At 38.0% G+C, this 27,243-nt stretch overlaps 7 protein-coding genes, 1 long non-coding RNA gene and 1 other non-coding gene across 10 annotated transcripts; 3 read left to right on the top strand and 6 right to left on the bottom strand.

The window, feature by feature from the left end:
• The first annotated feature begins 310 nt into the window (after positions 1-310).
• LOC108843584 (calcium-dependent protein kinase 3) lies at positions 311-2,841 on the top strand. The gene is made up of 9 exons (XM_018616810.2): positions 311-768; positions 930-1,216; positions 1,294-1,437; positions 1,529-1,681; positions 1,765-1,880; positions 1,961-2,128; positions 2,203-2,330; positions 2,419-2,518; positions 2,620-2,841. Exons 1-9 carry the CDS (start codon positions 371-373, stop codon positions 2,707-2,709), a joined length of 1,584 nt encoding a protein of 527 aa, XP_018472312.2. The 5' UTR covers positions 311-370; the 3' UTR covers positions 2,710-2,841.
• A 446-nt stretch (positions 2,842-3,287) lies between these two features.
• LOC108842932 (potassium transporter 3) lies at positions 3,288-7,230 on the top strand. 2 transcript variants are annotated; one of them, XM_018615989.2, is made up of 9 exons: positions 3,288-3,484; positions 3,659-3,902; positions 3,978-4,226; positions 4,302-4,349; positions 4,430-4,690; positions 5,012-5,064; positions 5,279-5,393; positions 5,663-5,917; positions 5,991-7,230. In XM_018615989.2, the coding sequence occupies exons 1-9, from the start codon at positions 3,482-3,484 to the stop codon at positions 7,088-7,090; spliced, it is 2,328 nt and encodes a 775-aa protein (XP_018471491.1). In that variant the 5' UTR covers positions 3,288-3,481; the 3' UTR covers positions 7,091-7,230. The 2 variants fall into 2 exon arrangements, with proteins under 2 accessions (XP_018471491.1, XP_056859152.1); XM_057003172.1 differs by having other exon boundaries at positions 3,978-4,349.
• Positions 7,231-7,392: 162 nt separating this feature from the next.
• Positions 7,393-7,476, bottom strand: TRNAL-CAA (transfer RNA leucine (anticodon CAA)). Its single transcript has one exon. It is a non-coding gene; the product is annotated as a tRNA-Leu (tRNA).
• A 284-nt stretch (positions 7,477-7,760) lies between these two features.
• Positions 7,761-9,292, bottom strand: LOC108816715 (reticulon-like protein B1). Its single transcript, XM_018589286.2, has 5 exons — positions 8,965-9,292; positions 8,645-8,825; positions 8,406-8,547; positions 8,251-8,320; positions 7,761-8,150 (listed from the first exon to the last, which is right to left on the bottom strand). The coding sequence occupies exons 1-5, from the start codon at positions 9,230-9,232 to the stop codon at positions 7,981-7,983; spliced, it is 831 nt and encodes a 276-aa protein (XP_018444788.1). The 5' UTR covers positions 9,233-9,292; the 3' UTR covers positions 7,761-7,980.
• A 1,688-nt stretch (positions 9,293-10,980) lies between these two features.
• On the top strand, positions 10,981-12,525 carry LOC108822018 (uncharacterized). Its single transcript, XM_018595034.2, has 3 exons — positions 10,981-11,461; positions 11,570-11,699; positions 12,132-12,525. Exons 1-3 carry the CDS (start codon positions 11,042-11,044, stop codon positions 12,389-12,391), a joined length of 810 nt encoding a protein of 269 aa, XP_018450536.1. The 5' UTR covers positions 10,981-11,041; the 3' UTR covers positions 12,392-12,525.
• Positions 12,418-13,314, bottom strand: LOC108839486 (uncharacterized). Its single transcript, XM_018612239.2, has one exon. It carries the CDS (start codon positions 13,228-13,230, stop codon positions 12,523-12,525), a length of 708 nt encoding a protein of 235 aa, XP_018467741.2. The 5' UTR covers positions 13,231-13,314; the 3' UTR covers positions 12,418-12,522.
• Positions 13,315-14,086: 772 nt separating this feature from the next.
• Positions 14,087-16,538, bottom strand: LOC108821536 (cystine lyase CORI3). Its single transcript, XM_018594546.2, has 7 exons — positions 16,243-16,538; positions 15,605-15,944; positions 15,208-15,426; positions 14,995-15,054; positions 14,714-14,869; positions 14,535-14,628; positions 14,087-14,445 (listed from the first exon to the last, which is right to left on the bottom strand). The coding sequence occupies exons 1-7, from the start codon at positions 16,494-16,496 to the stop codon at positions 14,294-14,296; spliced, it is 1,275 nt and encodes a 424-aa protein (XP_018450048.1). The 5' UTR covers positions 16,497-16,538; the 3' UTR covers positions 14,087-14,293.
• Positions 16,539-18,005: 1,467 nt separating this feature from the next.
• LOC108839484 (probable aminotransferase TAT4) lies at positions 18,006-20,209 on the bottom strand. Its single transcript, XM_056992189.1, has 7 exons — positions 19,916-20,209; positions 19,481-19,820; positions 19,161-19,379; positions 18,966-19,025; positions 18,693-18,848; positions 18,514-18,607; positions 18,006-18,388 (listed from the first exon to the last, which is right to left on the bottom strand). Exons 1-7 carry the CDS (start codon positions 20,155-20,157, stop codon positions 18,234-18,236), a joined length of 1,266 nt encoding a protein of 421 aa, XP_056848169.1. The 5' UTR covers positions 20,158-20,209; the 3' UTR covers positions 18,006-18,233.
• A 3,969-nt stretch (positions 20,210-24,178) lies between these two features.
• Positions 24,179-25,424, bottom strand: LOC108839483 (uncharacterized). The gene is made up of 3 exons (XR_008942499.1): positions 24,838-25,424; positions 24,528-24,764; positions 24,179-24,440 (listed from the first exon to the last, which is right to left on the bottom strand). It is a non-coding gene; the product is annotated as an uncharacterized LOC108839483 (long non-coding RNA).
• Positions 25,425-27,243: the final 1,819 nt, after the last annotated feature.

The following is a 27,243-nucleotide window of genomic DNA, read 5'->3' as shown; positions in this document are numbered from 1 at the left end:
ATCCCGTCTTATAAAAAGTGTTTTTAGTAAGAGAGAGAAATATATTTAAGAACAAACATTAACCAAATCTTAATGTGTATAAGCTCCATAAAAAATATTCTTTTAAGATTAGAGTGAGTACAAATATAGAAGATCTTACCTTTTTGTCATTGGTTATTTTTTATTAATTTTTTCTTTTGAACACATGATACAAAATGAGAAATTAATTAAAAATACACCGTTTAATTGGTCCAGATGTACACCAATGAAAACATGCCACGTAGTCTCCACTCCTCGTGTTCGATCTTCAGACATTAAAAGACCGTGAGAATCGGAGATCCTTGTCTCTCCCTCCATTGACTTTATTGACTCAGAGAGAAAGCTCGACCCAATGGGACACAGACACAGCAAGTCCAAGACCTCCTCCTCTTCCTCCGGCAACGTCGTCCACCATGTCAAACCTTCCGGTGAACGCCGCGGATCCTCCGGCTCCGGTTCCGTACCCGTCAAATCCTCCTCAGGCTCCGGAACCGGCGGATCCCGTTCCAACGCATCTGCTCAGAAGAACGGTCGGATCCTAGGCAGGCCGATGGAGAATGTCAAGGGAAGCTACGACTTCGGCCGCGAGCTTGGTCGTGGCCAGTTCGGAGTCACGTACCTTGTCACTCACAAAGAGACCAAGAAAGTCTTCGCTTGCAAGTCAATCCCCACGCGCCGACTCGTCCAGAGTGACGACATTGAAGATGTTCGCCGTGAAGTCCAGATTATGCACCATCTCAGTGGTCACCGGTAAATTTAATTTTCGAATAGAATGCTTCTTTTGATATGGTCCAATAGTAGTAATATGTCTAATGATAATATATGTTGGAAATGGTGAATGTTACTCTAGAAACAGTGTTGCTATTTATCTACCAATGCTCAAGGTTCTTATGAGATATTGAACTTTGTAGGAATATTGTGGACTTGAAGGGAGCTTACGAGGACAGACAGTCGGTGAATCTGATAATGGAGCTGTGCGAAGGAGGGGAGCTATTCGATAGGATCATAGCGAAAGGTCATTACTCTGAGAGAGCCGCTGCGGATTTGTGCAGGCAGATGGTGATGGTTGTGCATAGTTGCCACTCTATGGGTGTGATGCACCGTGACTTGAAGCCTGAGAACTTTCTCTTTCTGAGCAAAGATGAGAGCTCACCGTTGAAAGCTACTGACTTTGGTCTCTCCGTCTTCTTCAAACCAGGTTTAAAAAAATGCGGTTCGTTACTTGTAGTTTTCTGCATGGCATAGTAAGTAATCTTTGATCTGTTGTTAATGCAGGAGATAAGTTTAAGGATCTTGTTGGAAGCGCGTACTATGTTGCTCCGGAGGTTTTGAAACGGAACTATGGACCAGAGGCTGATATCTGGAGTGCCGGTGTGATTCTGTTCATCCTTCTCAGTGGTGTCCCACCTTTTTGGGGAGGTACTGCTGTCTTTGTCTTATTTGAGAAGAGAGTTTGGTTTGAACAGTGGACCGTGAATGCATAATTATCTTTGTGTTTCATTTGGTGCAGAAAATGAGACAGGGATCTTTGATGCCATTCTACAAGGACATCTTGATTTTTCAGCTGACCCGTGGCCTGCTGTATCTAATGGTGCCAAAGATCTTGTGAAGAAAATGCTGACTTATGACCCTAAAGACCGGCTTACAGCTAGTGAAGTGCTAAGTAAGGAACGAACATTTGGTAAAACATGTTTTGATGATTAAACACTGTTACTTAGCACGTTTCTTTTTTTTAATAAAACGCAGACCATCCGTGGATTAAAGAAGATGGAGAGGCGTCAGACAAACCGCTTGACAATGCTGTGTTATCCAGGATGAAACAGTTCCGAGCGATGAACAAACTGAAGAAAATGGCACTCAAGGTTAAAACAAGAACACTAAGTGAAACCAACCAACTGCCATTCTTTTTTTTGGTTCTTAAGTCAGAATCTCTTGTTTTCAGGTCATCGCAGAGAACCTGTCTGAAGAAGAAATCATTGGTCTGAAAGAGATGTTCAAAGCTCTAGACACTGATAAAAACGGAATAGTCACCTTGGAGGAGTTGAGAACTGGTCTCCCCAAACTTGGCAATAAGATCTCTGAGGCTGAAATCAAACAGTTAATGGAAGCAGTAAGTCTCTTTAAGTCTGGGGCTCATTTAAAAATCCAAAACTTACAAAGGCTTTATTATTGTTTTGGGTATAGGCTGATATGGATGGAGATGGATCAATAGATTACTTGGAGTTTATATCAGCGACAATGCATATGAACAGAATCGAACGTGAGGATCACTTGTACACTGCTTTCCAATACTTCGACGAGGACAACAGCGGGTAATAACTAATAGCATTCTTCTTTAAACTGTAGCTGATAAAATGTCTCACTCTCACACATTGGATCTTGATTTTGTGTTTGTTTAAGCTACATAACGATGGACGAGCTAGAGCAAGCCATGAAGAAATACAACATGGGTGATGACAAGTCCATCAAAGAGATCATTGCTGAAGTAGACACCGATCGTGTAAGTGTTATTATTATTTGGTTTGATTCATTTCATAGATGATCATTTGTTGTCTTAACACCCAACCCCACTTTCTTATGTTAAACTCAAATCTTGGGTAGGATGGAAAAATCAACTACGAAGAATTCGTGGCGATGATGAAGAAGGGACATCCAGAGTTGGTGACAAACAGACGCAGAGTCAACATGTAAAACGACAACAAACCCCCTTTCTCTATGTTTATCTGACGAGAGATCTTTTGATGTTTGGTTTTGGTTTGTTTTGCTTCTTTTTTACTTTGGTTTTTGTTAACAATGAATACAGTATTATTTTGTTTCCTGCAATCTATCTTTTTATCAACAACAACAACACAACATATCTACTACGTTGTATTTAAAAAGCGCCACATCCAGGTTTGCATATCATGAGAGATGCTAACCGCATGTCCTCCCATCACTTGATTAGTGTATGATTGGAAAAGTTTTCTAGAAATTCAGTATAATGTTAATCATGAACCATGTAATTATTTCTTAAGGAGAAATTAAGCAAAACTACATTGTGGTGCAGTAGTTTTTACTCTTTCCCTTTCTGTATTAACTTAGACATTTTAGATAGATACACCCATTTTGAAAAATCTATTGTTAATTTTTTTTGTACAAGAAAACATAATAAAGTATCTATCCGAATATTAATAAATAATACAAAATATCATAAAAATATAAATATTTTATGATATTTTTTCTCACAAAAATTCGGATAATTAGAAAAGAAGAAAAAAATCGAGTACAAACAAACAACTGAAGAAAAAAAAAAATACATTTGTTTAATCATCTGGTCTCGAAAGATAGATGATGGACAGCTTCTTCCCTCTAGATTCAATTCCGATTCGTCTTCTCAGAACCCACTCTCCTTCGTATTCCCTCTGATCATCCAACGATCCTCCTCAAAAACGACGCCGCATCTTCCTCTCCTGCGGCTCCTAACATGGTATGTGTTCATCCATTCCCATAGCTGGATCGTTTCCACTCTTCAAATCACGATCGCGATGATAAGATTCCATCTTCTTTTATTCTTTTATTTTCGATTCGAGAATTATTAAATGTCACTCTCCTGAAAAGTATAATTGATTCAAAAGTGAATGAATGAATCTCTCTGAATCAGGCTGATAGGAGAAACAGGTGTAACCAAGTCCTGCTTCTAGCGTATCAGAGCTTCGGCTTAGTCTTTGGAGACTTGAGTATCTCTCCTCTCTACGTCTATAAATGCACATTCTACGGTGGACTGAGACACCACCAGACCGAGGACACCATCTTCGGCGCCTTCTCTTTGATATTCTGGACCATCACTCTCCTCTCACTCCTCAAGTACATGGTCTTTGTACTAAGCGCTGATGACAATGGCGAAGGTAAAAGTATTGAGCGTTTTTGCTAAATTGATATGGAATATATATGGTATTGAGTTTTCTCTCTGTTGTTTGCAGGAGGGATCTTTGCTTTGTATGCTTTGCTCTGCAGACACGCGAGATTCTCTTTGCTTCCGAATCAGCAAGCGGCTGATGAGGAGATCTCCACCTACTATGGCTCTGGTGATGCTACTAGAAACCTGCCTTCCTCTGCTTTCAAAAGCCTTATTGAGCGGAATAAAAGATCCAAGACTGCTTTGCTTATCTTGGTCTTGGTGGGGACTTCCATGGTGATTACCATCGGTGTCCTTACACCTGCCATTTCAGGTAAATCAAGCAGCCTTTCTTCACACCTGTTTTGCCATGGTTTAGCAATTCTAACACTATTATCCTCGTGTGTAGTCTCTTCCTCTATTGATGGCCTTGTGGCGAAAACAAGTCTCAAGCACAGTAAGTAATGTTTGATATTATCTTTTTAACACTTATTAATGATCTATATGTATATGCCTTACCTTTTGTTGCTTGCCTAGGTACTGTGGTTTTGATAGCATGCGCTTTGCTGGTTGGGCTTTTCGTTCTGCAGCACCGTGGCACAAATAAAGTTGCCTTTTTATTTGCACCTATAATGATTCTGTGGTTGTTGTCGATTGCAACTGTTGGCGTCTACAATATTGTGACTTGGAATCCTAGCGTATACAAAGCTTTATCTCCCTACTATATTTATGTATTCTTTAGAGACACGGGGATAGATGGATGGCTTTCCCTTGGAGGCATTCTTTTATGCATCACAGGTAATATAGCCATTTAGGTTCTGAAATTAAGACTCAACAAGTTTTTTTTTTTTTGAATTGAATGTTAAATTTAATTCAAGAAAAAGACCTTGTTACAACTATGTGTGAACTTTCCTAACTTTCTATACAAGAATTTAGAAATCAAAATATGAACTTAAACTCTTTTGCTTCAACTCTTCTTTCTTCTCTTCATTTTCTTCCTACTGATTCTTTAAAAACACTCCTTTATCTTTTGGAAAACCAATACTGCAACCCTCCTTTAAGTTTGTTATGTTTTTATGCTATGTTATGTTTCATCTTGGCGATTTGTCTTAACTACAGGAACTGAGGCTATCTTTGCTGAACTTGGTCAATTCACAGCTACATCTATACGGGTATATTGAGCAACTTTTTAAGTTCCGCAAATCATGCAGCAGAAACATCTTCGAAAGTTTTTCAGCAAGCTTAAGGAATTGCATAATACAATTGCTAGAAGAATTTGGTCACATATATACTTCATTCTTGACCCAAGGAATAAGAAAAATTATGATACACTATCACAATCTGGTTACTGTTATTGTTATCTTATAGCCTCATTGTTCTATGCAGTTTGCTTTCTGTTGTGTTGTTTACCCGTGTCTGGTGCTTCAATACATGGGCCAAGCTGCGTTTCTATCAAAGAATTTTTCTGCTCTACCTACAAGCTTTTACGATTCCATTCCAGGTAATCATTTGGTCAATCTCCATTTCACGTCCCATTCCTCTACTCCTTACAATCTCTATGAATCGCTGCAATTTTGGATAATTCCACTACAAGTACCAAGAGTAGTACAGTTTTCAAATGAATGAAGCTGAGCCTTTAGTGATTTGGGTGTTTTTGTGTTGCATCTTTAGATCCAAAATTTCTGGTTTATTCTTCTCTACACGTGGTTATGCATTCATACACTCTTTGCTTGTGTAGTTTGTCATATGTGCTTTGCTCTTGTTCTTCAGATCCATTTTTCTGGCCTGTTCTGATGATGGCTATGCTGGCTGCAATGGTCGCAAGCCAAGCAGTCATATTTGCCACGTTCTCGATTGTCAAACAATGCTATGCATTGGGATGCTTCCCGCGCGTGAAGATTGTTCACAAACCAAGATGGGTCCTTGGCCAAATTTACATCCCTGAGATCAACTGGGTTGTCATGATCCTCACTCTCACCGTTACCATTTTTTTCCAAGACACTCGACACATAGCTTTCGCTTTCGGTAAGGGCTTAACCTTCCATCAAACTACAGTTATCATCTTTTATCATTGAGCTAATCCTTTTATACTCTTCAGGGCTCGCCTGCATGACTCTAGCCTTTGTGACAACTTGGTTGATGCCTCTCATCATCAACTTCGTCTGGAACCGTAATATCGTCTTCTCCGTCCTCTTCATCCTCTTCTTCGGGACAATAGAACTCATCTTCTTTGCATCAGCCTTGGCCAAAATCCCTAAAGGAGGCTGGATCACTCTCTTACTTTCCCTCTTCTTCACCTGCATGACATACGTATGGCACTATGGCAGTAGAAAGAAGTACCTATGCGACCAGCACAACAAGGTCCCTATGAAATCAATCCTTAGCCTCGGCCCGAGCCTTGGGATCATCAAAGTCCCTGGGATGGGTCTTATCTATACAGAGCTGGCCAGCGGCGTTCCCGCCACGTTCACTCACTTTCTCACAAACTTGCCAGCATTCTACCAAGTTGTCGTCTTTGTCTGCTGCAAAACTGTCCCCATCCCGTATGTACCGCAGAAAGAACGCTACCTTATCGGCAGGATCGGACCAAAAACATACAGGATGTACCGATGCATCATCCGAGCAGGTTACAAAGACGTGAACAAGGACGGAGACGACTTTGAAGATGAGCTAGTGATGAGCATCGCTGAGTTTATCCAGCTAGAATCCGAAGGCTACGGCGGCTCAAACACTGACCGTTCCATCGACGGTCGCCTGGCTGTTGTGAAAGCCTCAAACAAGTTCGGTACAAGGCTGTCTCGGTCTATATCCGAGGCCAACATCGCAGGCAGCTCGAGATCGCAGACGACGGTGACAAACAGCAAATCCCCGGTTCTGCTGAGACTGAGAGCAGAGTATGAGCAAGAGCTTCCGAGGCTGAGCATGAGAAGGATGTTCCAGTTCAGACCAATGGACACTAAGTTCAGACAACCGCAGGTGAAGGAGGAGCTGTTTGATCTGGTGAACGCTAAAGACGCTGAAGTGGCTTACATCGTTGGACACGGCCACGTGAAGGCGAAGAGGAACTCGGTGTTTGTGAAACGGCTGGTGGTGAATGTGGCTTACTCGTTCTTGAGGAAGAATTGCAGAAGCCCAGCTGTGATGTTGAATATTCCTCACATTTGTTTGATAAAGGTGGGCATGAACTATTACTTGTAAGTGAGTGATTACAAAGAATGTCTATTGCTAAATTGTCTGTGAGGTTTTGTTGTTTTGTTTGATGGTTCGAGATTCGCGAATCTGGATATGGTGAAACCAATACGTTTTTCTTTTGTAATAAGAATATTTTTTCTCTCTCACGGAATTTTTTAAAGATTTTGGTAAGCTGGACTTGGTTAAGTTGAAACAAATTCGGTGATACAAACATAAAAACATAAGCTGCCTGAACACAAACGAAAAGCTGTGATGGTGATCTCTGGTTCAAATTGATGACTAAAATTAAGGTAAGAAAAAAGGAATATTGTCAGAAGTGGGATTTGAACCCACGCCCTCTCACGAGGACCAGAACTTGAGTCTGGCGCCTTAGACCACTCGGCCACCCTGACTATTCCTTGACTAATGATTATGCACATAGAAAGCTATTTCGTGTACTTTAAACTTCATTATATAAGACAGTTTCTTGTGCTCGGATGGGTCTCTTTTCATGGGAACATGGCTGACAGAACATCATCGAATGCTAGAGGTACGTATCCAACCAAATCCTCCTTACCAATGTTTTGAACAAGTTTTGATGGAATAAAATAATTATTGTAAAACCGTCTAAAGCTCCTTGCAGCAACATACAACCGACTTCTATCAAACGATCCAAACAAGAGATTGCAAAATTGAAGATTCAAATGGTTATAGGTTTAGAGAGAAAAAGAACCAACACTAATCGTATCCCTTCCACGTTCACCAACAATGGCATAAACGAAAAAAAAACAAAACGAGGAAAATCCACGTTCATTCACATAACATATTAAAAGATCTAACATAAAGCTTCAACAAACACCATTTCACAACACCCTTTTTCTTGCTATCTGACGAACTCCATCACCATTTTGTAAACCCTAATCTTTCTTCTTGTTCTTCAACGGGCCCATCGGGATCTTGCTCAACACCTTCTCGTCCAACACTGCATACTGCTTCTTGATCTCGATCATTGCTTTCTCACCTAACGGGTCGACCTTGTCTTCGTACTTGTCGTAAACAAGAGGAACCGTGAAGAGTAGCACAAGAGCTGTTGCAGCAGACAAAAGATACTTAATCATCAGGGAGGGTTTCAGTAAGACAAGAGAAGCAAACCCACTAAACACGTTATGGAAAGATTAAGCAATTACCTATGTATGCCAATGTCAAGAAATTGAACCAGCCGCCCATGATGGATAGAACCCACAAGCCGGCTATAGCCTATTCAATCCAATAACATATTACTGTCAAATATCAGGATGAACAGAGTTAAAGCAAAGCTTAAACTCAGTACGGTTGGACTTACACAGAGGAATTTCTTGAGATCCCTGCCAGAAGCAATCTCACGAAGAGAGGAGAGTCCACGGTTGATCTCGATTCTGAGCCCAGATGCAAGCTGAAGGATAGGCTCTTCAGGGATATGAACTTCAGGAATCTTTGGCGGCGACCTGACAAAGAATCAAACATCAAACATCCGAGGAATTATATATCAACAAACATCACAGACAAACTCATGTTCATTGTGATCATCATCATCAAACTTACTTGTTGATGAACGTGGTTGCATTAGACCAAAGAAACAACACAGCGAGCACAACAATCATGACGTGGCAAAGCAAAGTGAGAAGATGGTACTCCATCAACTCAAACAGAACCCACGCGGCTGTAGCACCACCAAGCACACCACCTGACATCTTCTTGTCCTTCCACATGAATATATCCGCCGCTGCAAATACAAAGCATATCATTCAAAAGCATGAAACTTTACACATAAAACTACAACTTTAAGCAAACCCAGATCCTAAAAAAATCAGATCCAAATCCAAATCACACGAAAGCAAAACCAGATCGGAGAAAAAACGTACGCTTTCCACCGCCGAGAACCTTATGAACGGGCTTCTCCCTTCCGAACAAGCGGTAGACTTTCGATTTCATAGAAGACGGAGACTCCGGCTTCTTCTCCTTCTTCTTCTTCTTATCGTCCTCGTCATCAGACGATGAAGACGACGAAGAGGAATCGCCACCGTGGTGGATCTTCTCCGTTATCTTATCCATCAACGATTCCCTCTCCACGATCTCCACAGCTGGCTCCGTAGCCGTCACAGATTCGTCGTGTTTGTGTTCCTCAGCCATCTCTTCTCTTCTCCGATTCGATTTTCACAGATTTCAAGCTACGCCTTTTTGAGAGGAAGTATCTCGATAAATGCCTTCAAATAGAAACAAATAGAATTGATCTCATCCGTTGAAATATTGTTTGCGATCTCAGCCGTTGGTTGGTTCGGTTACGAACCGACACGTTCGGTAACTTAACTAGGGCCATGGCCTTGGGGGAAAAGAAAAAAGCCGAAAAGGAAAGTTTAATGAGGAATCGACCTGTGAGACGACGTCAGTGTTTTTGAACGGTCCTCGTCGTTAGGGACGTTTACGTGGCAGAGATTTAAGCTAAGTAATTGGGGGGGATGTTCAGGTGTCACGCGGCTCAAGCAAGATGCTGTACGATTGAATCCCTTGGTCGCAGGACACGTGAGAGGAGATTCGGCCATTCGTACATGAGTCACGTTCTTTCTGTCTGCGGAAGCGGAACGACAGAACAGCATTACTATAGTATTATAATTAGTGGTATTATATAGTTTGTTCAGGTACTTACAGTATATGATAAACAATGTTATTATTTTATGCTAAACGAAAATTCAGTATGCAAACAATGTTAGTATGTTACACTATTATATGATAAACAAGCTTTTGTTTTGTCCTTTTTGGTGTTTTTGAGGTGCTTATAGAGTTTTTTTTTTAATGAGATCTTTCTTGCCGGAGAAAACTTGTTGATTTGTACAATGCAAAGGAATGACAAGAAGGCCCAACAGAGCACAAATAATGGATTTGACCTTTAATCAAGCCCATTGCCAGCTTTCACATGGGCTTAAGTCTAGAGGACTAATTATTCATAGAAACCGGAATTAAGACTTAACCGTGACTGCATACCGAAACATGATCAAATCGAATATGTTTCTTCTAGACTTGAGAAAAGAAAAGCAGACAATGAGTTTACCTTGCACATGGAAGACGAAATGAAAACGCATATAGAAGCTCCATTGTCCTTAACCCCGTATGTGTTTTGTGAAGCTGACGGATTCTTCTTCATTCTTTTTTTTCTGGTACAATCAACAAAGAAAACTTAAAAGAGTATAAACGCTATAACTTATATACAACAATATATCAAGTTATAAAGGTGATAAGCACGAAGAAGATGGTCATAACAAAAATAATACCTTGACTACAAAGAATCAGCTACTGAGACGTGAGAGAAATGTCTTTCAGGTTCGGTCGAGAGAGAAAAGACGAGCTTATAGTAGATTCATGATGAAAGGCTATATTTTATTCGGGACGATTTTAACCCTTAGCAAAATTCATACCACATCTCATTTAAGGTGTACCGACAATAGCATCCGGTTCAGTTTTTTTTTTTTGCCCTTTTGATTGCTTTAATTCCTGTTCGTATTCTCTCCTAGTCAACACTGAATTTCTAGATAGTTTGGACTTTGTTTCCATCAAATTTTATTGGACTATACAAATCAATGAAATTGAAAAAAAAAATCGAATGAAGCATAGGTTGGGTTTGGCTCACAGAATGAAACCAGTTGGTACATACTAAGGCTAAAATGGTCATTTGGAAGTAAGTCAATGGGTTCAAAAGAACATCTCTATGGAATATCCGTTGAACCAATGCCATCATCAATTTTATTTTTATTTAACTGTTGACCTTTCTCCATCTGTTCCCCATAAATGGACTGAGCTAGAAGCCCATAAACAAGCCCATAAAACTTTAACTAGGCCCACTTTGAATCCCCAAACGACAAACTTTCATGGAGAAACCTCACATTTCTGCAACACAGTTCCTAAACCCACTCGTCCTCTCTCTCTCTCAGGGGTAAAGTCTCAACAATGTTGCTCCGTCGTGCAACCGCCGTACTACCCAAAACCCTACAAAACCTCCGGCTATACTCCCCGGCAGCCACCTCCGCTATACCCCTCGAACACACCCAACTAGACTACCTCCCCGGATTCCCTCGACCCGATCCGAAGCACGCGGAGACGATCCTAGCCGTTCCGCGGTCAGATTCCGGCAAGAACATATCGGCGAAAGAGCGCAAAGCGGGCCGAGTGCCTTCGATCATATTCGAGCAGGAGGATGGGCAGCACGGGGGAAACAAGAGGCTCGTCTCGGTTCAGACGAATCAGATCAGGAAGCTCGTCACTCACATGGGTTACTCTTTCTTCCTCTCTAGGGTTTTCGATGTCGAGGTTCGGTCTGAGCTTGGTTCCGATGTGGTCGTTGAGAAAGTCAGGGCCTTGCCTAGATCGGTAAAGTCCCCTCTTTTTTTTTATGGTTCGGAACATAAGTGGTGTTTGGTAGTGTTGGGTTTATTAGTTTATGTATTGACTTGTGTGAAAAAAAAAACAACTTTTCAGATTCATTTGCACTCTGGAAGTGATGCACCGCTGAATGTGACGTTCATAAGAGCTCCTCCTGGTACTTTGTTGAAGGTTGATATCCCTCTTGTCTTCATTGGAGATGATGTTTCTCCTGGTTTAAAGAAAGGTATTAAGTTCTTCACTTTATATATATAAATAAAAATGTAGAGTGATCATATATATGTTGTTTTTGACTTGTGGTTGCTGTGATAGAGTCCTGTACGTTAGAGTATGTATATACGTCCAAAAGAAGGATTAGTACAGTGATTTAGTTAAGTAGTTATAGTTAGGCCTCCTCACATTAGAATTGACATTATTGGAGTCCATTTGAGTTTCTATGTCTGTAGAGAAAGTGATATTGCCTTGCCTTTGGTTTCAGATTTTCAGTTAATCCTTTTCTAGGATCAGAGTTGAGCTAAGCTTTGGTGACTACCAAGATATTATGTTTCATGTTTTAACTCGAGTAGGGAGAAATCTATGTGCTAAAACCACATTATTGCAGCATCTCCTTGTTAGAGTTTCAGTATGGATCACCATTTTTTTCTTGATCTCTCTGCAGGAGCATCTCTGAATACGATCAAAAGAACGGTAAAGTTCCTATGTCCGGCTGAGATAATCCCTCCATATATAGAAGTAGACCTCAGCCACTTGGACGTTGGACAAAAGCTAGTTACCGGAGACCTCAAGGTTCATCCAGCGCTTAAGCTCATAAAGTCCAAAGACGAACCGGTTGTTAAGATCGCCGGAGGACGTGTCAGTGACCAGCAAAAGGATCAGGCAAAGAAGGACCAACCAAAGAAAGACCAATCAAAAAAATAAACCGGTGAGCTATTCATATTAACCGGTTCAAACCAAAACGTTTTGCTCATATCAAAATTTTTCTTTTTTTTACATGTGAACTGAGTTTTATTTACAGACATTTTTATAAATAAAGAGTAGACATTGATCTTTCAGTTTCGAACATGTTCGTATGTACAATCAAAAGTAGTCTTTGATGAATCGTTCATCATCATGGCCACGTCACAATCTGTCTTAAGCTGAACAGACTTCTTGAAAATCTTGATCATCTTCACTTTACCGTTAACTACAACTCTGTTTCTCAACACCACGCTCCCGTTGAAATCCTCCATTAGACCTGGAACAGATGCCAGTAGCTTTCTCGTATCAATCTCCGTCGTTAGATTCATCTCAACCGTCCTTTTCGCCGGGATCGTTTCGCTTCTTCTAGTACTCTCCCCAAACACCACCACCAGTTCATCGTGGTAAAACAGAACCGTAACGTCTTTGACTTTAAACACGGCAGGGTTAGGATTATGTAATGAGATCTCCACTGCGACGGTAGCGTTTTGGGTCGTGTTGACTTTACCGTTGACGAGATCGAACGGTTGGATGAAGGAGATGGAAGTTACGGTGAGTTTCGGGTTGTGGAGGTGGAAGACCGTGAGGGAGAGGACGATGAAAGTGACTGCGATGAGTATGGTTAGAGATAAGGTGAAACCACAACATAAGATGAGTTTGGTCCGGTGGTGGTGGTGGTTGTGGTGGACGTGTTGTTTGGTTTGGTGTTGGTACTGATCTTCTTCGGGTTGGTCGCTACGGGGAGTGAGATAAAGTGGGGCTAAAGGCTTAGCTTGATCCTCCCCGTTAGACTCAGCCATGCCTAGCTCACAGTTTTGTATGTGTAGAAAAAAATGAAAAAAAAAACTTTGAAGGTTTAGAATTAACAATATAAGTTAAGGTTTAGAATTAACAATATAAGTTATCTTATATAATATTATTCGATTTGTAAATTTCTGAAACGCGGTTGGAAGGAAAATAGAAAAGTTTGACTCTTGACTTGTAAAACGGAGTGTCAAGTGGGAAGAGTTGATTTTAATGATGTGAAGCTTCTAATCTTGGATGTTGATATTGGTCCTATTGGTGTGTTAAGCTTCTAATCTTGGATGTTGATATCGCCATGGACTCATGTAAAGATCAGTCCAGAAGACCCGTTTGGTGTTTGGCTATTGACTTAGAAAACGAGAAGAAAGTGGAAAGGAGTTGATTTTTAGTGCGTGAAGCTTCTAACTTCTTGGGTTTGATCATTACTATTAGAAGAATGCAAAGTGTAATTTTCAATTGTTTCCTTTTCCTCTTAATGAAAAGTAAAACTGATTTTGACAGGAGGTTATACCTTTCTAGATTAAAAAATGAAGGTAAAATTGATTTTCCTCGAGAGTTTATTAGAAAGATTAATAACAACAAAATTCAACTTTAATATTGTTGTGAACATTAGCTCCTTTCTTTTTGGACATGTTCCAAAGATCTATCTATTTCTGTAACTTTTCGTTCTTCACTTCACCTTGTAAGATACGACAAGCGATGACATAAAAATTAATCCCATGTTCTCAACCATCCGGTTTTGGCGGGTTAGGGTTTGATGTTGGCTATAATTTTGGATGAAGCCGCGGACGGACCCTAAATATCTTAACCCTATTCGACATCTCTAGATATCAATGTACTTGCACACCAATCTATCTCAAATAAAACAGAATTTGGTACATATTAATTTTATTATTCAAGTAGATGATACATCATGAGAAAACATTCTACGATTGATGATAAGTACACCAATTTTATTTATTACAACTACGAAAGTGTTCATGATTTATCTCACATTACCAAAAACACCCATTTATTATCATTGATAGACTTGGACAAGGATCATATCATCTTGACCCTTTAGTTGACGCCATTGGCGTTTTTGAGTGAAGCTCCACCTTTTGTGGAATGGCGTTCACAGAAGCTCTTCAATCTTTCAAATGCGTCCTCAACTGTTGGCGTCTCCATGTCGATAGAATGCCTCAACCAGTTCGGCTGTCTAAATGCAATCCCTAACCAATTCAAAACACATGTTGAATTGTTAAACACATGAAAGAACTTGTATAATACGTTATGCAAAGTGATTTGAAAAATTTAGCACCTGGCAAAACGACGAGATTTTCTTCCATAGCAAGCTTGCTGCAGAACTCTTGATCGTCTCCAATGTCAGCAAAGCACGATATATCCAGCTTGGTCTGCGTAATAATGTTCAATGTCAAGATTGTGTCGCATCTCAAAATAAAAGAAGATATAAATACTGTGTTAAAAATAATAGAATACCCATAAAAAGGTGCACGCTTCGGGTTTCATGTAACAAGTGAGGCCAGGTATGTGCTTGAGCTTAGCGTATCCAATATCAACTTTATGTTTCAGAAAACTTCCCCTCTCAAGGAAGAAATGTTTTGGAGTTCTCTCCAAAATGTCAGGCATAGCCGCCTATATATGCATTAAGCATTAATAACATCAAATTGAATAAAATACCGCATAGTTAAATATTTTGTTTATTCTTACAATAAGAGTAAGAGAGTAACCCAAGTTTACCGACATCAGACCGTCCTTACCTGAATAACAGTCGGAGGTTTGGCATTTATCTGGAGAAATTCGTTGGCAGCTTCTAATATCTGTCCACACATAACAAAATGGTTAGAGAAAAAATTAAAGACAACAATGTACATGTTTAATTATCAAATATAGTAATATGGGCCGGAACATAATATATATGTACGTAGAATGATGTGTTTATTGGTATGAAATAGTGTTAAAAAGGATGGGACCTTAGTGTTTCTGAAGACACCGTCTAGATCGTGCAGCGCGAGCCAGCCAGTTCGCCATCCTGGTACATTCCATCCCTTAGATAAGGATCCGAGTGTAACCACTGGTACGATGGAAGAAAACTTTCCCATCGGAACAAAAGGGTTATTCCCGAAGACGGTCCATCTAAAAACTTCATCAGAAACCACCATAATGGAGAGTTCCTTAGCCAATTCAGCGAGCTGAGGTTCAACAATTACACAATAAATTTTTTCAAAAAAAAAAAAACAATTACACAATAAACAAGTTAATGTGACACCTTGACTTCATCTTTTGAAATGATATTTACATTCTTAGAAGAAAAAATGTGAAATACATTAGTAGTTATAAAGACTAAAGAGTCTCTATATTTATAAGCACCTGTTTGAGATGAGCCTCCGAGTAGGTGTTTCCATTGGGATTGTGAGGGTTGATGATAAATATAGCAAACGTGTTCTTGTCTGTCACCTTTTTGACGCTTTCGAAGTCGATCTCAAAGTTTTGTTCAGGGATAAAATCATAGTAACGGACCTCGAGCTTCTTGTAGATGGAGCGTACTACATCCCATGGGAAGCCTGGCCTCGGAAGCAGAACGTTGGCTTTTGGTTTAGCAAGAATATCGACCGCAAGGTCAATCGCTCGTTTGCATCCAACAGTCATAAACACGTCATCTGCTGTTAGCTTCTTCGGAAGATCTCGGTTTAGATACTCTGCTACGGCACTAATAAATAATAATGCATGGAAGCAAAAAATGAGTGGGACGTCAAAACTATACAAACCTAATAATAAATTGTGGTCCAAAAAAACTACACAAGCCTAAGGCCATTATTGGTGGGGGTGTCTCAAAAAGAACCTCCTCACTAAATATGTTGATATTAAAGTTTGAGAAATTCATGGCAAAATCTTAACATATATTGTGAGAGTCACTTCTTGAAAACTCCCTTGATGCGGATGGCCTAATAAAGTTAGGGTGCAAAACCATACGTGAGGCTAAATTAAAATTAGTCTTAGGATTTTACCTTTTTGCGACGGGAAGGCCAATGCTAGGAGCATAGGCGTTTCCAGTGCCGGAGAGAACAACTTTAACGACAGCTTTTTCGGCTGAATTGCTGGTCTCTATGGCCTTTTTGTTTGGGGGCAAAATGGGCTTGCCATTAGGATCACAAAGAGCCATGAGTTTAGAGGTGTAGGCACCTAGGGCGGCCGCAGCAGCTTCTTTGGCTGCCTCGCTACCGCTGAACTGCCACTCAGTGCACTTGGGGGTGGTTGCCATTACTTACTTCTTTCTCTCTATGTAGATTTTGCTTTTGAATGATTAATTCGCACTGCTACGAGTTGGAATATATAGTGAGATTTCTACCTACTTTTTTTTGCCAATGATTTCCACATTGATATTTGGTATCTCACGTGGGATATTAAACTTGAAAGCAGATGAGGAAAGAAAATAATGCATGCATGATTCATCTCTATAGTCTTTGTCTTCTTTCAATTATTTTGAGTCTCAGAAAATGGTCCAACAACCATTCGTACAGTCGCACTCTCCTTTTATCATATGTGTGAAAGAAACAAAATGGTTTTGTCGATTACTCATCAGTACCAAAAAAGAAGCAAAGATGCCCACGTACGTTTTTGTCTCCGTCGAGCAAAGAGAGGAGGAAAACCACCATTGTTTTTTTAAATTGTCATTTCTCTATTTGTTATTGGTCAATTAGAAATTCATCTCTTGTTTATCAAATAGAAAAAATAAATATTTTTCCAAATAATGTTGGATATATCAATGAAAAATATTATAAGTATGTCAAACATATTTTTAGAAAATTTGTTGTTTCAGAACAATCAGTTTTGTTATCAATCTTGTAACTTTCAAAAAATAGATTGCAATATTTAAAATATAATTATCTTCTAAGGACAAACGAAATTTGTTTTTGTTAATAGTATATCGAGAATAATGTGTAAATTTTTTGGTCAATTACATACTGGGAACACTCATCAAATTTTCAAAATTCATTTATTAAATCATATATCAGGGGAAACACCAAGTATTTTTCTAGACTTAAAGCACATCATAATATTTTTTAAAAACTTAAATATAATGTAGTAGCTTTTAAATTTGTAAATTACTATCAAATGCATATCACAGCAGGTCATTCCAACCATAAGTCAATGGTCGGATGGTACATAGCGTTCCATAAGAGATTAGAGTTCGAATTCGTTACCATTCAGATTAATTTGTGATCACGTGAATATAAAATAATGGTTCAGTTCATTAAAAAATCTGAAAATAGAATCTATCCGTGAACTACACATTTTATTAGAGATTACTCTAGGCCTCACCCAAGATAAAAAAAAAGGTCATCCAGTAATTTCTTTTTCAGTTTACTAAAATCCAGCGAAAACATAGGTAAACCGAAGAAAAGTTAGAAATCAGAAATTTCCTTAATTATGTTAAATTAACGGAAACACATAAACTTGAAAATAAGAAAAGAAAAAGTACCTTTTTTTTTATTAACTAAAGTACAAATTATATTGTATCATATGCATACATTAGTCATCAAACCTTAAGCTAAACGTTCTTAGAATCTGGTTTGAATCTCTATACGCCGGCCAGGTTTGGTTCATGTTAGGAAGTGGTCTTCACAATAAATATTCAGTCCGATCTGATTAAACATGCTTTTGAGCTATATATACGACACTACCTATCATCTATTTGTTTTAAAATAACTAAGAGAATAATATTAATGTACTACTATAATGGAATTTTGCCACCATGCACAGTCCAAATTATTTAGAAACGAAAAGACAGAGAAATTCATTAACTTTATTTTTAAATTTCAAATACATCAAAATATTGCAAACAATGAGAAAAGATGACACGATTGATGACTAGTGCACCAAATTATTTGTTACAAATACGGAAGTGTTCATGACTTATCTCAAATCAATAGAACACCCCCGTTTATTATTAAAGCATATTAAAAGAAACACTGAGGCAAAGGTACATATTGACCCTTTAGTTGACCCCATTGACGTCTTCGAGTGAAACTTCACCAATACTGATGGAGTGGCGTTCACAAAATCTCTTCAATCTTCCAAATGCATCCTCCAAAGTTGCACTATCCATGTCGATAGAGTGCCTCGCCCAGTTCGACACACCAAAAGCAACCCCTAAACCAATCCAGCACACAACATATATGTTTATGTTAAGATTATCACAGAAAAAATGATGTGATTTTTTTTTCTTTAATTAATGATAAACCGTTAAACCTTGGACATGTGATACTGATTAATACCTGGTAAAAGGACGAGGTTTTCCTCAGCAGCAAGCTTTTCACAGAAATCTTCACCATCTTTAATGTCCACAAAGCATGATATGTTCAGCTCAGTCTGCAAGAAGAAAAGAAACGAAATAAAATCCAAGGAGCGATTCCAAAATAGTTATAAAGAGATATATTAATTGATGATAGAATACCCATAAGAAGGTGCATGCTTCAGTTTTCTGGTAGCAGGTGAGGCAAGGTATGGTCTTGACCACAGAATATGCATAATCGGCTTTATCTTTCAGATACTTCTGCCTCCTAATGAAGAAATCTTCAGGAGTTTTCTCCAAGATGGTGGGAATAGCCGCCTACATAATGGAAATCGATAAATTCCCCATATGACAATAAGTGGAATATATAGTCCGTTACATTTTATTTTATCTGGTTACAATAAGTGTCCCAAACCCAAATAGAAAGTCTCCTACCTGGATCACCGTTGGTGGTTTAGAATTTATCTCAAGAAATTGTTTTGCAGAATCGAAGATCTGTCCATATATAACAAGTTTTGGTCAAAACGTTAATAAGAATGTCTAACTCTTAATATCAGACATATTGCATAGTAAAGTTAATGATACATATGATGTATATCCTAAAGAGTGATCAAGAAAAATAGACCGGACCTTGGTGGTTCTAAAGACACCATCTAGGTCGTGCAGCGCTACCCAGCCAGTACGCCATCCAGGGACAGTCCATCCCTTCGATATGGACCCGAGGGTAACCACAGGTACAATCGACGAGAATTTCGCCATGGGGACAAAGGGATTACTCCCAAACACAGTCCATCTAAACACTTCATCAGAAACCACCATTATCTTGAGTTCCCGAGCCAACTCAGCGATCTAAGATTCATTATACATATATACATGCAGTCAAAAGATTAGAACCTAAGGTCATGTGATGTGAATACTTTTATCGTTAATTAGATTATATGTAAAAGTACCTGCTTGAGATGAGCTTCAGTGTAGATGTTCCCAATGGGATTGTGCGGGTTGATTATAAATATCGCAAACGTGTTTTCATCCACTTGCGCTCGGACGCTATCAAGGTCAATCTCATAGTCCTTTTCGGGGACGAAGTCGTATTTGCGGACCTCAAGTTTCTGGTAGATGGAACGGACCATGTCCCATGGAAAGCCTGGCTTGGGAAGCAAGACGTTGGCATTTGGTTTGGCCAAAATATCAACCGCAAGCTCGATGGCTTGTTTGCATCCAACGGTCATAAACACGTCATTAGCTGTCAGTTTGTTCTCAAGATCTCGGTTTAGGTACTTCGCTACGGCACTGAGATTAGCAAATATTATGAGACAGTTTTAGTGGGAAAAAAAAAATTAAAAAGAGATAAGCGATACTAATATATAGTTTTGTGTATATACTACCTTTTGGCCGCTGGAAGGCCTATACTGGGAGCATAGGCGTTACCCAATCCGCAGAGGACGGCATTAACAACAGCCTTTTCAGCGGTATGGCTAGTCTCGGCGGTTTCAACTCGAGGAGGCAAAATGGGCGGTCCATTAGGATCGCAAAGAGCAAAAAGCTTAGTGGAGTAAGCGCTTAGCGCGGCACTTGCGGCTTCTTTGGCCTCCTCGTTACCGCTGAACTGCCAGTCAACGTTTGACATATTTCTTTCGACTAGCTTTTTGAATCTACTGTTTTTGTCTCTCTAGATGAGATTGTTGTTTTTGGTGATTACTCTCATCGCTACGAGTGAGTTTATATAGTAAAAGTTTCCACATATTTCACATTTTTCTATAAGCTGGATAACGTGCTAATTATTCAAATGAAGATAGAGAGAAAAACAATTAGTAAAGTCTTTACGCGTTAGAACGTGGGTTTCCATCGATTAAGGTGACTAATTATATTTTTTGTAAACGAATGATATAATTGTTGTTATAAAGTATTTGAGGAACGAATATGTAGAGGGGTACAATTTCGGTCTTCCTGGAAAACCATACTCGTATAAAGGTTTTATGTGTTAGTTTACAAAAAAATAAAGGTTTTATGTGTTTCTTTTGACTAACATATAAACTTATTTCGAGTTTCAAAAAAAATATAAACTTATTTAATTCATTATACTTATTTACTGTTCTTATAAAAAATATTTATACAAAATAGTAATTTGATTTTCCAATTTTATAAATATAAGAAAAAAGTTCTATAGTTTTTGGGCATTAATTCATAGTCTCCCTCAATATCTGAATTCCGAAATTGACATTTAGATATTCTAATTTAAACAGTAATCCTCCAAACAAATTACTCTTTTTTTGGGTTACCACTACACGTATTTACATTTAGATACTATGATTTAAACAATAATCCTCTCTAAAATCTAATTCTCTTGGGTTACCACTACTATACCACTACACATTTGATAAATCATAAAATATGGTTAAATCTTGGAGTTGTCAGGGCCAATTTCTCATCTGGCTCAGGTTGCCAGCGAAATATATCTATCACGTCTGAATTATTTATTGGCCATGCGAACGAGATAAATCGTGCAAGATCTCTCTACAATTTTCTTAATCTACTTCCAAACAAACCTCCTAATAAATCTAATAATGATCGAATTGAACACCTGATGCTTATGTGTGATTGATCTGAAGGCATGCTATATTTTCAACTATGCTAGGTGATACAAATAATAACAAAACAAATTTACATTTTTATTTCATCACAGTATTATTTTATTCTAAGAACGTCTATCCTACTTAAAATTACTTTTGGCCTGATTAAATACTCTAAATTTCTTGAACCTAAAGAATTTTACGTCAAACATTGAGCAAATAGTTTTTAAGATTATCTTGCCTAGGCCCTATAAAGAAAATAAAGTAATTTAGATGAGATCTATTGTTCAACTCAATTATTTAGGCGCGCGGATAACGACCAAGCACGTAGCTCTTAAACTATTAATCTAAAGCATTGCGCACGTTTGTTAAACTTAGAGTTCGAGACTTGAAAGATTTGTGGTGTAATATATAAAAGCGTGGTAAATTTGTTTTAGCTAGTTTTTGGATGTGAATTATGGATATTATTAATATTAAACAAATCTATGCGGTATATTTCCCAAGATTAATTCTCACAAATTTTAGCTGATTACATAAGATGAGTTGATATGAGCTTCCAGTCACAAGACTCAAAACCAATTTTATTTATGTTTAAATCATTAAATGGTTGATAATGTAGGTTCCGCATTCAACTTGTAAATACTATTTTCGTGTAAACTTTTTACCCAATTACAATAAAGTAAGATTGTAGAACAAACCTAAAGATCATGGTAATTTAGTTTAAAAAAAAAAAAGTTTAGTACACAAGAAACAGCAAAAAGATCTACTTTGTTTGTCTTTCATTTATGTATACAGTAAAACTCTTTAGCTTGAGTTGGATAAACGTATCATCATTTTTTTTATTAGGTAGATCCAGGACGCCGGAACTTATACCATTTATGTTTCTAACGTAAAACATTCCTTCTAGTGCAATTCGGATTCAAGTGACAGTAGTAGTTGCAGCCGCAACTCTTTTACCACGAGAACTAATTCACTCTAGTGATTGTATTTTTTTTGTTTAACATTTATCCCAGAAAGTTATACATTTTGCCATACTAGATTTCTTTTGTATATATCATACATATTATTTTCCCTAAATTAACGTTAGTCACGTTAAATATCTACTCATCTAGTATAGTAGAGATTACGTAATGTAGCATTGCAAAGTTACAATATCATTAAACTGAGATAAAATAAAAATGTATAAAAATTGCAACATCGCATAACGATCTGCTTATTCTGTAGGTTACAAATCCAGAAGTTTCAACGCAAAATAACTCATAAAGAGGTAACCAAAATAATACCCAGCATAGAATTGGGCTCAATCCGTTTTATTTTGTTAAAGGATTGGCTGAACTGGTGTTCGGTCGGAGTGACAGCAATGCCATAGATAAAGCGATACGAGTAAGATCAATGCAACGATGCCTACGATAAGGACGATAAGGAGGATGGCACCATGATCCATACTGTTTCTTCACCCACACGCACCGAATAAAAGTTTATTTCTAGCTTTCTTTTTTTGAGTTTTTTTTTTCTTTTTCACAGATGCAAGTTTCACTTATATATAACATGTACTGTCAACACACAGTTTACATTTTTTTAAATAAATCGATGAAAATTTGCAAGTTTACATTATGGATTGTGATGAAGGAGAAAAAAATTATAAATAGTAATTTTAGATTATATTCCATTTGTCCAAAAAGAAAAAAATATTATATTCCCTTTCAGAAAAAAGTGGATTATATTTTAAAAGATTCCATAAAAATATACCTACTAAATTACTTTAGCATTTTAATACATATCTATTTTTTTTTAACGCTGATTTATTATGATATTACAACTATTAGGAATATTACATAGACGATTTGACAACCGACAATACTAACTGTCTTATGAAGATCTACGCATAACTGCATCAACTGTCTTATGAAGATCTACGCATAACTGCATCATCTAAGCCGTCCTATGAAGATCCACGCCTGACCAGATTTACTTGCACCATGTTGAAGATCTCTTGTAATCCTTCTTTCCATAATCACATAGTTGCTTGTAATTATTCCTTCCATAATCTGTATAGTTACCTATTAAATCGCGCTCTCTCCGGGACTTGAAACCTGGATTTAAGAAATTCTGCAATAAATTGCATAGTCTGAGAGTTGAACCCCAGACCTGGGTGTAGAAGCCTTTAGACCTTAACCATTAGGCTAAGGTGCTTCCACAATACATATCTATCTGTTATAATAAAATTGAGTTGTTTCTCTTTCTCTTGATGTCATATCATCAAGAAGGAAGGTACAAACAAGGATATTAGTCCATCTCTTATTTCTGTAAACGAGTTTTTTAACTTCAATTTTTGGGCTATTTATGTTTCTGTAGAGATGATAAGGCCCAATCTCTCATTTGAATTTGAACGAGCCGGCTACTAGTTGACTACTTGGATAGTTTACTACTAGGCTAGGGAACTACTGACTACTGAACCCCATGAATACACTACTTGCTTAGGGAACTACTTGGGAAGTCATCTCTTTACTTAACGAACTAACCACTCAGGGATTCAAATCCACGATACTCCTAGCTACCATAACATGTCTCCTTCACTTTGTTTGTTGTTTTGATCTCTGGAATCTTTCCGATTCTTTTACCCTTGCCAATCAGCTGAGAAACATCACTCGTTATGGCACTGAAACCTCAATACCCACTAATTTATCTTAGATTTTATCGGTCTTTAGACAAGGAACATGGCTGGATATATGCAAAGTAATAGTGTTAATTACTGTAGAGTTTTACAACACAACACAAATACACTGAGAACCGTCTTTTTTTTTTTTGCTTAAAGCTTGTGTTATGTTGTAAATTAAATAGAGGGCTGAGAGTCGGTGAATTAAAAACAGTTCTTAGTGTATATGTGATGCATAAGAAACCGTGTTGTTAATATGACAATGGGAGAAGCTTGGCGGTCCAATGCAGTCTGACATAAGAGTTCATCGTCTTCACTTGATAAAACAGCCTCATATTTGATTTATTTAGGTCTGCAGATATAGTTTTGACAAAACACATAAGGATGGTGATCAATGTTAGAGTAGAGAAGACCATATTTATCAAAAGCAAAGAAACCTTAGGATCCTCATTACAGGAAGAAAGGGAAGCAAATAAACCTTAGGATCCTCATTACAGGAAGAAAAGGGACCAGGTTTTTAAGATTTGTCTTAAACAAAATCCAGAAACGCATCAAAAGGAAGGATCATATGAGAGATTAGATCTCCCACTTCTTGAGCTCCATACCATCTGGAGGAGTGCTCTCGATTGTCTTAGCCCCAACCTCTTTCCAGCTTGTTGACAGCACCGTCCCATTCGATTCAACCTGTTCAAACAACAAAGAACAAAAGCTTTTATAGTCTCCAGTAACAAAGAAAGACCAAAGAGAGGATGTAGATAGGTAGATACTCACAAAGGATTTGCTCATGGCACGTCTCATATCCTCATCAGCAATGGAATAAATGTCGCGGAAGAACTTGTTCACTTCAGCGTGTCCTTCCAGCTTCTCATCCTTGTCCTGTTTCTTCAATAGAGTGTAGTAGTATTGCTTACAATTTGTTCACCGAAGTCAATATTAACACTCTGCTTCTGTATCCCTTTAGCGAAAATAGCGACCACAACTTCTTCTGGCTTTTGGTAGTATTCGTGTCTGTTTGTTTAACACTCATGAGAGTGAGATTATTTGTAAAACTAGCATTGCTTATTTGTACAAGGAACCTAACCTGAACTTTGGTTTGGCCAATGCTGGAGGCACAACATGGGTAAGATCAGATTTTGCTGCTGGTTGAACCAAATCTTTCTCTTCTTCTTCTGAGCGAACGCAATTAAAGAGTTCAGAGATCATCACCGTATAATCATAATCAACCAAAGTAACAACAAGCAGCACTGGATTAAAGGATGTTTATAATACCAGAGATTCGGAGGTCCCAAGAACATACAATCTAAAAAAAGGCAATCAATGCTAATCACAAAACAAAAAGACTCAATCTTGATCTCATCAAAGCAGTTATGATATATAAAGGTCGCTCCTTTATGTTCTCTTATTATCAAAGTATCCATCTTTCTTTATTTATCGCAGAAGGGAAGAAGTAATACCGGTGAAGTTTTGGAGTTTGAGGTTGGCCTGAGCACGATCGGCCAAGAGCTCAGCGCAGTTGGGATCCAAGTCAATGGCTTTTGAGTATAAGTCAACAGCAACGTCGAAGTCGTCGTCTACGAATGCCTCTGTGGCCTTAGCTGCAAGCTCCTTAGCCATGTCGATTCGTGTTTTTCGTTAGTTTTGAGAGAGAATAAGAAGACGACAATTCGATTCGATTGGGTTCAAGAAGTGGAATGAAGTAGAGGGCAAGGTACTGTGCTATTCCCTTCCCTCCACAAATAACCAGAGTATATTATTATAAAGAACTGAGATTGATGCTATCTTTTCAAATGGGTTTAATATGGGCCGGAATATATGATAATGAATTAAGGCCCATCCTTGAGATGAGACACTAGTCTATGGCTTAGTATAAATTATAAAAGAAGATGTAGGTCCAACTCTGAAATTTGATACCTTACTCTATTTGGCTTTGAACAAATATCTGTACCAATAGACTTTGGATGAAAAAGTGTGAATTTGTCGGCGTCTCTGTCCTTAATGATTTCTACACTGTAAATAGCTAAATATTACCAAATGGATCTTATGATGACTGTACTGTAACTACAAGTTGTTCTTTTGATTCTCTCTTCTAGTGTCTAAAGTTTTGAAAAATTATCACAATTTCCTTGTCATACAACAGAAAATGTCAAGATGCTTGGCGGAGTAATTAACGCATTATTATGTAACGTACACGAAGTTGCGTTAGGCTAAAAAAGGAATGGTGTACACTACAACTTTGTCACATGCTTTGCCATCGGGCCCATCACCTTATTTCTGCTCCAACTAGTTTATTACTTCCTTTTATTTCATTTTGTAGTTCGATTTCTTAGCTAACATCGAATCTGACCAAAATTAATATTTATACGTTCAAAGTATATAAACTTATTTGAGGTTTGCAACGTCTATGAGGATCTCATTTGGAAGAAATTGACGAGGCAAAAGAAGAAGTGGCGAAAATATCTATAATTAGTTAAAGAGCATATAATAGTATCTGTAACAATCCGCCCGTGGGATTCAGACTGCCGATGCAGAACACCAACCCCAACCTTTCACATATAAACTATAAGCTTTTTTTAGGTAAACTGTTGATGCGTTTGGTGTTCTTCTAACACAAAACATTATTTTTTAATAATCTCCACAAGATAATTGGTGACAATTTGTTCTCAGTGACGAGCATATCCCATTTTTAGGGGTGTCAAAAATTTGGGCTTCAACGTAGCATAAAACACTTTCTACAAAAATAAGTAAAAAGTAGTTCTCTAATGGGTTCGAACTCGGGAATAAAGGGTCTATGAAGAGTAGTTATCTAAACTCTTTAGGATTTATATTTAACATGTGTCATATGACAGCCTTTCCTAACACATTCGCCTCTACTTGTTCTGATGGCAAAACATTTGCCACTAATTGAATAAATGAAAAGGTATGATATTATGGTTCTAGAATAACAAACCGAAATAAAATGTATCAAGTTGAAAATACAATATGAGTTTTTTTTTTTGAAACAACAGTGTGAGTTTACTGTTTACATATTGTATACAAAAGATCATATTCCAAAAGGAGTACAATATTATAAACTTATACACGGTACCCATTTTCTGAAAACCATGCGGATAACGTCAATCACCATCGTGAGTTAGTTAGAAAAATTCCAGTCTAGGATAACTACTATATAGCATATGTATAACTGATTTTAATGAACTCATACGTTCGATGGACTATCCATTGTTGAGTTCCTTTTTCTTTTTAGCAAAAGAAAAAGTTCCTTAAAAACACATGATGAGAAAGACAAAAAAAACATACGATGAACAAACACGCAAGAAATTTCCGCAATAGGCTTGCAAGTAAAGAGGGATGGATGATTTAAATAATTAAGTTTATGACAACTGAAAGGAAAACAAAACCTAACGGCATTTTTTCTATATAACCGCAAAATCTCACACTGACGTTTCGAGGAATGGGTACTTAATATATATTACAGCCATTTCTCCGG

The sequence above is a fragment of the Raphanus sativus genome, chromosome 2 (genome assembly GCF_000801105.2).
Source record: "Raphanus sativus cultivar WK10039 chromosome 2, ASM80110v3, whole genome shotgun sequence".
NCBI lineage: Eukaryota > Viridiplantae > Streptophyta > Magnoliopsida > Brassicales > Brassicaceae > Raphanus > Raphanus sativus.
The sequence above is the reverse complement of the archived record's forward strand: the minus strand, read 5'-3'. Positions and strand labels throughout refer to the sequence as shown.

Excerpts from the sequence above, each read along its gene's own strand:
- LOC108843584 (XM_018616810.2), top strand. The coding sequence starts at position 371 with ATGGGACACAGACACAGCAAGTCCAAGACCTCCTCCTCTTCCTCCGGC. Across the intron at positions 1,438-1,528 it reads TGTCCCACCTTTTTGGGGAG|AAAATGAGACAGGGATCTTT; the intron begins GTACTGCTGTCT and ends CATTTGGTGCAG. Across the intron at positions 1,881-1,960 it reads TGAAGAAAATGGCACTCAAG|GTCATCGCAGAGAACCTGTC; the intron begins GTTAAAACAAGA and ends TCTTGTTTTCAG.
- LOC108842932 (XM_057003172.1), top strand. Across the intron at positions 4,350-4,429 it reads GAAAACAAGTCTCAAGCACA|GTACTGTGGTTTTGATAGCA; the intron begins GTAAGTAATGTT and ends TTGCTTGCCTAG. Across the intron at positions 5,065-5,278 it reads TCACAGCTACATCTATACGG|TTTGCTTTCTGTTGTGTTGT; the intron begins GTATATTGAGCA and ends TGTTCTATGCAG.
- LOC108816715 (XM_018589286.2), bottom strand. The coding sequence starts at position 9,232 with ATGGCTGAGGAACACAAACACGACGAATCTGTGACGGCTACGGAGCCA. Across the intron at positions 8,548-8,644 it reads GCAACCACGTTCATCAACAA|GTCGCCGCCAAAGATTCCTG; the intron begins GTAAGTTTGATG and ends ATTCTTTGTCAG. Across the intron at positions 8,321-8,405 it reads ATCTCAAGAAATTCCTCTGT|GCTATAGCCGGCTTGTGGGT; the intron begins GTAAGTCCAACC and ends TGGATTGAATAG.
- LOC108822018 (XM_018595034.2), top strand. The coding sequence starts at position 11,042 with ATGTTGCTCCGTCGTGCAACCGCCGTACTACCCAAAACCCTACAAAAC. Across the intron at positions 11,462-11,569 it reads TCAGGGCCTTGCCTAGATCG|ATTCATTTGCACTCTGGAAG; the intron begins GTAAAGTCCCCT and ends ACAACTTTTCAG. Across the intron at positions 11,700-12,131 it reads TTCTCCTGGTTTAAAGAAAG|GAGCATCTCTGAATACGATC; the intron begins GTATTAAGTTCT and ends ATCTCTCTGCAG.
- LOC108839486 (XM_018612239.2), bottom strand. The coding sequence starts at position 13,230 with ATGGCTGAGTCTAACGGGGAGGATCAAGCTAAGCCTTTAGCCCCACTT.
- LOC108821536 (XM_018594546.2), bottom strand. The coding sequence starts at position 16,496 with ATGGCAACCACCCCCAAGTGCACTGAGTGGCAGTTCAGCGGTAGCGAG. Across the intron at positions 15,945-16,242 it reads GGCCTTCCCGTCGCAAAAAG|TGCCGTAGCAGAGTATCTAA; the intron begins GTAAAATCCTAA and ends ATTATTTATTAG. Across the intron at positions 14,870-14,994 it reads AACCTCCGACTGTTATTCAG|GCGGCTATGCCTGACATTTT; the intron begins GTAAGGACGGTC and ends ATGCATATATAG.
- LOC108839484 (XM_056992189.1), bottom strand. The coding sequence starts at position 20,157 with ATGTCAAACGTTGACTGGCAGTTCAGCGGTAACGAGGAGGCCAAAGAA. Across the intron at positions 19,026-19,160 it reads GTGTCTTTAGAACCACCAAG|ATCTTCGATTCTGCAAAACA; the intron begins GTCCGGTCTATT and ends ATATATGGACAG. Across the intron at positions 18,608-18,692 it reads AAGCATGCACCTTCTTATGG|ACTGAGCTGAACATATCATG; the intron begins GTATTCTATCAT and ends TTCTTCTTGCAG.